General features: G+C 43.0%; 1 protein-coding gene across 11 annotated transcripts in view; it reads right to left on the minus strand.

Annotated features, from left to right (window-relative positions):
• RALGAPA2 (Ral GTPase activating protein catalytic subunit alpha 2) overlaps window positions 1-6,274 on the minus strand; it is a 333,808-nt gene extending 327,534 nt beyond the window's left edge. For 9 of the 11 annotated variants that reach the window (XM_032248229.1, XM_032248227.1, XM_032248225.1 and 6 more), the window contains exon 1: window positions 5,984-6,262. In XM_032248229.1, the coding sequence (XP_032104120.1) occupies window positions 5,984-6,089 (106 nt within the window). In that variant the 5' untranslated portion in view covers window positions 6,090-6,262. Of the gene's footprint in view, window positions 1-5,983 lie in introns of all 11 variants that reach the window. The other 2 variants (XM_032248234.1, XM_032248233.1) reach the window with 2 other exon arrangements.
• Window positions 6,275-11,088: the final 4,814 nt, after the last annotated feature.

The following is an 11,088-nucleotide window of genomic DNA, read 5'->3' on the forward strand; positions in this document are numbered from 1 at the left end:
CCAAACTAGGTCAACTCAGAGAGACCATACTAAGGCTGCCTGAAGAGTCTGAAATTACACCTCCCAGCTTTGTTCTAGCTGTAGAATGTCCACGTGGCATTAATGTCCACGCAAATATTTATCACCTAGTAGGCCTGCCAAGGTTACAGAGAGGACAATGAACACTAAAACACGGAGGAGACTGTTCATCTTCTGCCCATGCTCAAATCAAATATGATAATCCAAAGTCTCCCTAGAACAATGCAGAAAAATGGACCAGAAAGAGAGAAGCAAACATCACAACAACATTTTTGGGAGGCATGCAAAAACTGCTGGGGTTTTGTTTCTATGTTATCACTCATTCTGGTGGATAAATATAATTTCCGATACGTAGATTTTCTTTTGAATCAGATAACTAGCAAAAGCATAATATGGCCTTCATAATAATATGAGTCTCAGCTTTCCCACTTGCTGGTAGACAAGGAGCTATCCTCACTGAGCTTCAGTTTCCTCAGCTGGGGATGGGAACACTTCCTCTGACACAGTTGCAAAAAGATTCAATGAGGTCATGATGATACTAACCAATAAAACTAAACATATGATAGCATTCTATCATTTCATTAAGGTCCAGATCCCATGTCCCACACCCCCACAGACATGCCACCTGGATCTTGCCTTTTCTTAAACTCAGCATGTAGAACACCAAACTCACCTTCCCCATCCCAGGCTAGGATCCCTTCCCAACAGCTCTCACTCTGTACATGACACTCCTATTACCCCACCAATTATCAAATGATAAAAAGGTGTTTATTGCTAGTCAGACCACAGTGAAAATGGTAGCCTCAATCCCTGCTGCTGACAGGGTCAATACAGCAACACTTAGGAAAGCATTGTGAATCAGGTCATCAGACGTTCAAACCCAGCAATCTTACTTCAATAAAATCTATTCTAAGGAAATATGGAAAAAGCTGCTTCCCAAGATGTTTACTGCAGTATTATTTCTATTAGGAAAAGGGAAGGAAGGAAAAAAAGGAAAGAAAGGAGGAGAGAAAAGAAAACAATTTCACAATTTTACAATCCAGGAAATGGTAGGCTAAATTATGGGACATGGTCTCAACAAATGTTTGTACTTAAAAATGTGAGGAACAAAACATGAAAAATGCTATGATAAAAGACAACATTTAAAACTGCAAGTCAATTTGTTCCTACTTAGAGCAACAGATGCACAAAAGGAACTATACCACAATGTTATGTTTTGCTCTGTTTGTATACATATCATTTGTGAGAGACTTTTCTCCCCTCCTCTGGTCCAAACCCAGGTTGCTTGATTTGACCTGAGTCTGGCTTGTGATCCTCCAGCCAGCCTCAGCTTCTGCTTTTCAGGCTGCTGTTCCACCCCTTCCCTAGGACCCTCCCCTACCCCTGACCTATGCAGGACACTGTGGACATCCTCTGGGCAAGGCTCCTTAGTGCCCAACACCACACCTCACTACTGCCCCACTGCACACAGTGAAAATCAGGCTGGTTTCCTCACCCTCCTGTATTACTGCCACGTTACTTCCACCACCAGTTCTTCCACCTTCCCTTGGCTGGAACTGGCCTTCCCCTCTACCTTCCCACATTCTAACCTTGCTCTGTCCAGTGTGCAGCCACTAGTGACATGGTTAATCAGCGCTTGAAACACGGCTAGTGTGAATGGGTATGTGCTGTAAGTATACAATATACACTGAATTTCAAAAACTTCGTATAAAAAAATGATGAAAAAATGCTGACAGCATTTTATATTGTTTACCTGCAGATACAATATATATTAGATACATGGAATTAAATAAAATGCACTACTAAAGTTAATTTCACCTGATTCTTTTTACTTTTTAACATGTCACTAAAAAAGATTAAAATTGCACACGTGGTTCACATTATATTTCTATTGGACAGAACTAATCTAACCATTCTTTGGAGCCCAGCATAAGTAAAATCTTGATTTGATTTCACTGTGTCCCCAGCCAGATCTCACCTGGAATTGTAATAATCCCCATATGTCAAGGGCAGGACCGGGTAGAGATAACTGAATCATGAGGGTGGCTTCCCCCATACTGTTCTCATGGTAGGTAGTGAGTAAGTCTCACCAGATTTGATGGTTTTATAAATGGGAGTTCTCCTGCACAAGCTCTCTTGCCTGCCACCATGTAAGACACGACTTTGCTTCTCATCCGTCTTCTGCCATGATTGTGAGCCCTCCCAAGGCATGTGGAACTGTGAGTCAATTAAACCTTTTTCCTTTATAAATTACCCAGCCTTGGGCATGTCTTTATTAGTACCATGAGAACAGACTACTACAAACCTCCTTAAAGATGCCCTTATTTTTGTGACACTCCTAATGATCTCTTTTGTTCTTTGGAATCCTATAATGGAGTCTACACCTGACCATCTAATTATATAACACATCATACATTTACTATTATTTTGTATCTTCCTTACTATATCCATGCCATTTCTATATCCTAATTTGGGACTCACAGTAAGCACTCAACTTTTAATTAGACACGGAATCTGGCCAGGCATGGTGACTCATGCTGTAAGCCCAGCATGAGGCTTTGGGAGGCTGAAGTGGGAGGATCTCTGAGTCTGTGGGTTCAAGACCAGCCTCAGCAACATGGCAAAACCCCATCTCTACAAAACATACAAAAATCTGGCCGGGCATGGTGGCTCACACCTGTAATCCCAGCACTTTGGGAAGCAAACAAAGTTGGGCAGATCACCTGAAGCCAGGAGTTTAAGACCAGCCTGGCCAACATGGTGAAACCCCATCTCTACTAAAAGCACAAAAATTAGCCAGGCATGGTGTACACACCTGTATTCCCAGCTGCTCAGGAGGCTGAGGCATAAGAATCGCTTGCACCTAGGAGGCAGAGATTGCAGTGAGCCAAGATCGCACACTATACTCCAGCTAGAGTGACAGAGTGAGACTCCATCTCAAAAAAAAAAAAAAAATTAGCCTAGTGTGGTGGTGCATGCCTGTGGTCCCAGCTACTCTGGGGGCTAAGGTGGGAGGATCACTTGAGCCAAGGAGGTCAAGGCTGCAGCAAGCCAAGATCAAGCTACCTGCACTCCAGCCTGGACAACAGAGCAAGACCCTTTCAAAGACATGGAATCTTTGCTGGAGCAATATGGTAACACACAGGGTTTTTGGTTTTTGTTTTGTCAACAGTGTAGGGAGAACTGGAAGTCACAGAACTCAACAGCTCTTTGTTTTTCCACTAACATAACAGAAGTAAATCGTTAGCTACACGGCTGTGCCTCAGTTTACCCCTCTGTAAAATAAAGTTAATCCTATCAGACCAGTCTAAATATACAGCCAGGCCAAAGTATTGACGTCCAAATTGGAGTTATTACCATGACACTAAGAAATACTCTACTTCCACAGTTAATTTTATATTTCTTAGCCAATCATTTTAAATACAGACTACTTTTTAGGAAAAGGGAACACATTCACCACTATTATAAAAAAAGAAAAAAAGAAGGAAAGAAAAGAGAAAAATTACCTTTCAAAATACTATCCTATTACTGAACTGTTAAAGGCCCACTTCAAGCTGAAGTCATTAATACATCACACTCACAATAATCCTTTAAAAGGCAGATCTCACCATGCCCATTTACAGAGCAAGGAAACTAAGGTTCAAAGACAGGCTACGTAACTAGCACAAGTCATGCAGCTGCAGGTGGCCGGGACAGACTGCAAATACCCAAGTCAGTGGCATAATCTTCGTATACTTTAAAAAAATCTTTATTATTACTTGAAGATAAAATATCTAAAAAGCAAAAGTGTTACATAAATACACATAAAAATACAATAGTAATTACTATTCATTTCCTTCAAATACTTTCCTTGATCTTGGCTTCATTCCTATCTTTCAGTTCAAAAGGCCTTTGTTTTCTAAGCAGACTTTTATTTCGAGTAGCAACCAAATTGGTATGTGATTCGGTAGGAACTAGTACATTAATGTACTATACTTTTAAGTCTTTAAATCACAGTAGTAAGTGAAAGTTTACATTAAATATTATGACTAGAACTCCTCAGACACATTTTTACAAAAATCTAGTGGCTGCAAAGATCACAGTAATAAACAAAGCAAACTGGGCTACTCCATAAATAAGTATATCAACAAAAAGCATACACCTAAGGAAATATCAAAGAATCTCTCCATGTTACAAAAATAAGGTCATGATGAGTTCAGTGAAATTGTAAAAGAAAGTTCCCTAAAATAAGAACTACACCTCAGAGTGAAACTACAATTATACAAACTTGAAAAGAATCAACTTTCTCAGAATGGGAACAATGTACTGTAGGCTAAGAAATAACCTGTTCTGGGTTCACTTGATTCTCCTTTTATAAAATGTAGCCAACTTAATCTTGCAGACTTCAACAAACAAAAGTTTAAATGCTAAAGCACAGAAAAAGTCTAACAATATCAAATGCTGTAAAACACAGCTCAACTCTCCTTTATCAAAAACATCCCTGCAGTAGGTATTAATCAGTCACTAGCAGGAACTCCGCACAATGCAACCCGTGTGTTGTGCAACCTGTGTGCGCATGGTACTTTACTACAGGAAGTAGAAGGAAGTTCAGTTTACCAAGAACACCACACTTCACTCTCAAAAGTCTTGAAAACGAATCCCTGTCACAGTAACTAATTTACATTTCATTTCAAACTGAACAAGTCAGTGTAACCTCAAGGAATGTGAGATTGTGAACAACTTCACTTGGCAAAATCAGGTGTAGTATGGTTTGGCTTGGGTTCTTTTCCCCCTCAGAGGTAGAATATAAATAGAAATAATTAGCAACTTCTAATCTCATGAACAAGAGCTTTATTTAAAATCCTCACATGGTAATCATTTTATGCCATTAAGTGACAGACACATTAGCACAAGATGACTTTTGTGAATTTTAGGACCAAAAGATACCTAGAAGAAACATAAGGTGTTCTTTCCTTTGCCACCAAATACACAGGCAAGTCTGTCTGTAGACAGCAAGAGTGCTACAGGCAAACAGGGGGTCTGTCTGTAGACAGCAAGAGTGCTTTAATCCTAAACATAAGATTTAGGAGGTAAAAAATACAGAAAACAAAACACAGCCTAGGCAACCAGCTACAGATCACATGCAGCAGGTGACAGGAAGCCTTGTGGACACTTCACACCCACAGGGGTGAGCGCCATCACAGGTCAACTCCAAGCCCACCTGAGCTCCTCAGAATCGCCATCCAGCAGGCCATAAACCAGAAGGTGGCAGACACCATCACTGTTATGCTAGTAATAAAGGAGAAGCAGCCTCCCTGAACCCAAGAAAACCACCCCTCTCTCCAAGCAGAAAGAGGAGGCCCCTTCACACCAAGGACACAAAGAAACTGAAGCAGCCAGACCCAAAATAAAAATTAAATTTAAAAAGCAGCATGGGAAGAGAGATGACAAATCTGTGCTGGGACCACTTGGAATCTCAGTCTATTTAGGGTCTCACACTGTAAAGTAAAAATAAAATTTTAAAGGGGGAGGACAGAGATAAGAGTCCAATGAGGTCTGTGCTGGGTCCACTTGGGGTCTCGGTCTACTTAGGAGTCTCAGACTCAAAAATAAAATTTTAAAAATGAAAGGGGGAGATGACAGTTCAATGTGTGCGCGTGATGACCACCTGGGATTCAGTGCACTTGCTGGGAGGTGAGGGGACAGGTACCTCTGTGCCCGGCCTCCAGGTTCCCGGGGAGGGCAGGCGCCCAGCGAGAGTCTGGGGTAAGTTTAACTCGAGGGCGACAAGAGCAGTGCCCGAGGGCCAGGCTGCGGCTTTCCGGGAAACAAAGCCCCCGGCGTCCAAACTGTAACCGAGGGAAGAGGGTCGCCCACACATCCCCCTCCCCAGCCTCCCAGCCACCGACCCCCGCACAGACGGGCGCCCTCCTGGCAGGTGTCCCTGACCCAGCGCCCCGACCCCCGCGCCCGGCGCGCGCCTCACCCAGCAGCGCCCGCAGGTGCTTCAGGCGGGTCAGCACGTCCTTCTTCGGGTCCAGCACCTTCTGGGTGGACTTCTTCACATCCCCGTGGCTCCTTCGGGAGAACATCCCGCGGCAGGAAGCCCGGGCCCCGCCGGCGGGGCAGGAGGCGCCTGCGCCACGCGAATCAAAGCATAGGGTCGAGGCCGGCGCGTGTCGCGCGGGCCACTCGCTGCCCCCAGCCCGGCTGCTGCCGCCTCTGCCGCCGCTGCCGCCGCCACCGCCGCCGCCGCCGCCGCTTCAGCTGAGGCTCCAGGAAGGAGGGGCGGGCCGGTCACGGTGAGGGGCGGGGCAGGAAGGCGGTGTCGACGCGAAACCGAAGGCCCCGCCCCGCGGGAGGCGCCGGCCGGCCCCTTGGGCCCTACGCAGGCGCGCACAGCCCGGACTCGCCTCGGGGACACTAGCCTGTCCGCGCCAAAGCCTGGAGAGGACGCGCCCGGAGCACGGAGAAGGCGCCTCGAATCACAAAGGAGCTTTCCTCCTGCACGCATTGTACTACAAGTCCCGAGATTCACCGCGAGAGAGTCCTCCAATCAGGCTGGCGGCCTTTGGCACGATGGGAGTCAATGGGCCGTCATTGGGCACGTTGCCCCGTCCTGTCGCGGGCCGCAGGTGATCCTGGGAAATGAGGTTCTCCAGCAGGCCAACCGCTGCGACCTCCTTTCCTGGGTCGCAGTGGCGCGGGGCAGCATCAGCTGGTCCCCTGCCCTGGCAGCCTAGAGTGCCCGTAGCTTCATTCTCCCTCTTGCGTGCCTATCCCATTTCTTCTAGTGCAACGTGAAACACACACACACACACACACACACACCTCAGTAAGAAAAGTGTCAAGGCTTTTCAGATGCAAACTTGTTTTTAGGTTTAGCTTCTGGATTCACACCAGGGAGCGAGTCGAAGCCCCTCTGACCGTGCCAAAATCGCAGCTCTAATTTCACACTAAAATGAGTGGCTTTGGCACTAGGGAAGAGCGTTTGCCGGTGAAGAGTCCAGCCGACCCCTTGGTTCCTGGAATCCAGCCTCACTTGGGGTATGGAGGTCGCTCGCTCCGAAGGCTCCTTGGGATCTTGCCTCTTTGTAGGAAGGGCGCATTCTCTGTGTTGTGCAAGGCCACCTGGCGATCCAGTAGCAGAACCAGAAATAGAACCTGAGGGATCTGACTCAGGCCTGTATACCTTGTAAAGCCAGGCGCCTATTCCCTGGGGCAAGACTTTAAGCTGGAAGATGGTCAGGAATTACACTGTAGTATTGTAGGATTGTATAATGGCATCCGGATCTTGCAAGTTTTGACATCCTTTCAGCTTTTACGGCAAGTATTTGAGGTAGAATCACAACTGTCTTCTCCTCCAGCTGAACTGTGACTTGAGGGAAGTGCCAAGGATTTATATGCCTTTGTATCCCCATCCCTGAGCACAGTATTTGGCCAGTAGAGGAACTCAATAAAAGTTCATTAAATGAAATAGAATAAAAAGCTAAAATAGTCCTACATATTTCAACCAGGCAGGCAAAAAAAAAAAAAAAAAAAAAAAAAAAACTTCACAGCTTTAGAGTATCTCTCTATTTTTAGACTTGTGTAATAATATTCCTTTATATGGACACATTCATACACAGGAATATTACTCAGCAATAAAAAAGAACAGACTACTGATAAACCCGATAACATGGATCACTCTCAGACTCAGAGATGAAAACCCCATGCTTAAGACGATGGCAGAGCTACACTACCAGCCTGAGTCCCCAGATGACAACACAGATGAGGGCCACAAACTTCCAAAAGTGTTACAAGAGAGCGAAATAATGTTTTATCTTAAGTCAAGGCATTTTGAGAGTCATTGTTACAGCAGCTGAGCTTGTACCTGATTACACAGAGTAAACCACAATATTCACTACCCCATTCCTTGAGGAGAAGATATGTTTCTTTACACTGACTGAAAAAATAGAATATACTTGTCTTAGGGAATGCCATTTTTTTATTGCAAAGCAAGCTGTCATCATCATCAAACATTTATTGAGCACCTGCAACATGTAAGGCATGATTCTAAATCCTGGAGATAAAAGATGTATAAGGTGTATCCTCCTGACCTCCAGTGCTTCCAATCCAGTTCAGGAGGCTGAACGAGTAGATACATGTGGGAATAAATGATAGTGTACAGTGAGCATGTGACACTGTCAAGCTTGATAATACCAGAAACAGGCATCTGTGCATATAGATTCATCTCACCCATCATATCTAACCTTTACCCAGTAGTGAAAATGTAGAACTCCAAATCTTCTCTTAAAAGGGAAGAAACATATAGTATTATTATCTTGGTGGTTTTTCACCCACATGCATATACCATATGGCTCTTCTTATTTTCTGTTGTTCTTTCTAAACTCATTCCTGCTGGACTGTGAACTCCATGAGGGCTTTACTTGCTTTGTACTGAATTCTTGATCCCTGGAGTTACAGAGTGCCAGGTGTTTTGCAGACATTAAGTGCTGTTGAATAAATGTCCTACAGTAATCAGTAAATAAGGATAATGAGATCAAAAGTTTAAAACTTGCAATGCAAATTAAAACTACTCTGAAATACCATTTGAATCAGAAAAAAAACAAAAAACTTCCACACAGACAAGGTTTGACAACACACTCTGGTCTGGTTGCAAAGCTATAGAAAACACAGCTGGTAGAAATGTTAGATGATACAACTCCTATGGAAGTAAATTTGACAAAATTAAATATTTGCCCTTTGACCCAGAATTTATCTTTCTTTGTTTTTATTTATTTATTTTTTTTTTGAAATGAAGTCTGGCTGCGTCACCCAAGCTGGATTGCAGTGCTGCTATCTTGGCTCACTGCAACCTCTGCCTCCCAGGTTCAAGCGATTCTCCTGCCTCAGCCTCCTGAGTAGCTGGGATTACAGACATGCAACACCATGTCTGGCTAATTTTTTTGTATTTTTAGTAGAAACTGGGTTTCATCATGTTGGCCAGGCTGGTCTTGAACTCCTGACCTCAAGTGATCAGTGGGCCTCAGCATCCCACAGTTTTTTGTTGTTGTTTGTTTGTTTTTTGAGACAGTCTTGCTCTGTCCACCATGCTGGAGTGCAGTGGTATGATTTCATCTCACTGCAATTTCTGCCTCCCAGGTTCATGCAAATCTACGTCAGCCTTCCAAGTAGCTGAGATTACAGGTGCCCACCAACATGACTGGCTAATTTTTCTATTTTTAGTAGAGACAGGGTTTCACCATATTGACCAGGCCAGTCTCAAACGCCTGATCTCAAGAAATCCACAGGCCTTGGCCTCCCAAAATGCTAGGATTATAGGCATGAACCACCACTCAGCCAGAATTTCTACTTCTAAGAATCTACCCTGCAGATACTCAGATATATAACACTGGAAGGATTTAAAAAAAAAAAACCCTAACATTAATGCCTACCCAAGTGGGATGGAGGATGAGGTGGAAAGGAATCAGTGTCTTCACTGAGTATACCGTTTTATATTTTTTCACTTTTGAATCATATAAATGTTTTGCATATTCAAAAATTCAAACAGAAAAAGACAAACCTGAAAATCAAAACTAAGTGAAAAAAAACAACCCAACAATATATATAATTGGTAGCATAACTCTATGGAGAAATAAATATAAAACCATGCATGGAAGTTTATTCCTTTCAGCACTATTTATAATTGCTAATGTAGTGGGTTGAACAGTGCCCACTCTTCCCCCAAAATGACATGTCTGTGTCTTAATCCCTGAAGACTGTGACTGAGACTTTTTTGGCAAAAGGGTCTTTGCAGATAAAATAATATCCTGGGTTATGTGGGTAGACCCTAAATCCAATGACAAATGTCCTTGTAAAAACAAAAGAAGTGAAAACATAGAAATAAAGGAGAAGGCCACATGACGACCAAGGTAGAGATTGAGGTTACGGAGCCACAAATGAAAAGACCCCTAAAGCCAAGAGACACTGGAGGAGGCAAGAAAGGATTCTCCCCTGGAGTCTTCCAGAGGAAGCCCTACACCTTGATTTCAGACTTCAGGATTCCAGAACTGTGAGAAAATAAATTTCTGTTAAGTCACCCAATTTTTGGTAATCTGTTGTAGCCCCTTAGAAAACGAGCACTACCAGATACTGGAGAGAACGCTGTGATCGGCTAACAGCATGTGACTGGACGTGGTACTTATATGCACATACGTCCATAAGTGGCTAATTTAATCCAGTTCATCCACACAGTAGAGTGCTATGGAGTACTATGCTGCTGTTTAAAAATAATGAGAAAATTTCCTGTGTACTGATTTGACCTAATCTTCCAGATAACGTTGTTAAATATAAAAGGAACAGAATATTAATTTTTTTTCAAAAAAAAAAAAACCACTGGAAGGATAAATAAAAAGCTAACATTAATGCCTACCTCAGTGGGATGAAGGATGAGGTGGAAAGGAATGAAACAGAGCACTCTCTGAGCACACCTTTTTATATATTTTTTCACTTTTGAACCATATAAATGTTTTACATATTCAAAAATTAAAACAGAAAAAGACAAACCTGAAAATCAAAAATAAATGAAAAAATAAACTCAACCGTGTATGTAATTGGTAGCATAACTATATAGAGAAAATAATTATTTCAAGTGATTTTTGGAAACAGTGTTCTGATTGTACCTCCTTAGAGGAATATATTTTAAGGGCAAAAATATCTGAAAAGAAATAATAATTGCTATTAAAAACCAAGATTTTCAGTGTAAGAGAAAGGAGATACAAAAATATCAAAGGAAAGAAAAAGGGAAAACTCTGTAATATTAGATTTTACTTCAAATATCTGGAAAAGAAAGAAAGAAGGAAGGAAGGAAGGAAAGAAAGAGAGAGAAAAAAACCAGGCTGAAAAGAGAAAAAAGAATGTCCCAGAGGAGCTCAGCAGGCTTAAAAATATTCTCCAAATAGACAGTGATGTCTTCATGAAAGACATTCAAGGATAACAACTGTTGGTGCCCAGTGGCATGGGCTGGGTGCAGTGGCTCCGGCCTGTAATCTCAGCACTTTGGAAGGCCAAAGCGGGAGGACTGCTTGAGGCCAGGAGTTGGAGACCAGC

Source organism: Sapajus apella, unplaced genomic scaffold (genome assembly GCF_009761245.1).
Source record: "Sapajus apella isolate SASKATOON/1434 unplaced genomic scaffold, GSC_monkey_1.0 scaffold65, whole genome shotgun sequence".
Taxonomy (NCBI): domain Eukaryota; kingdom Metazoa; phylum Chordata; class Mammalia; order Primates; family Cebidae; genus Sapajus; species Sapajus apella.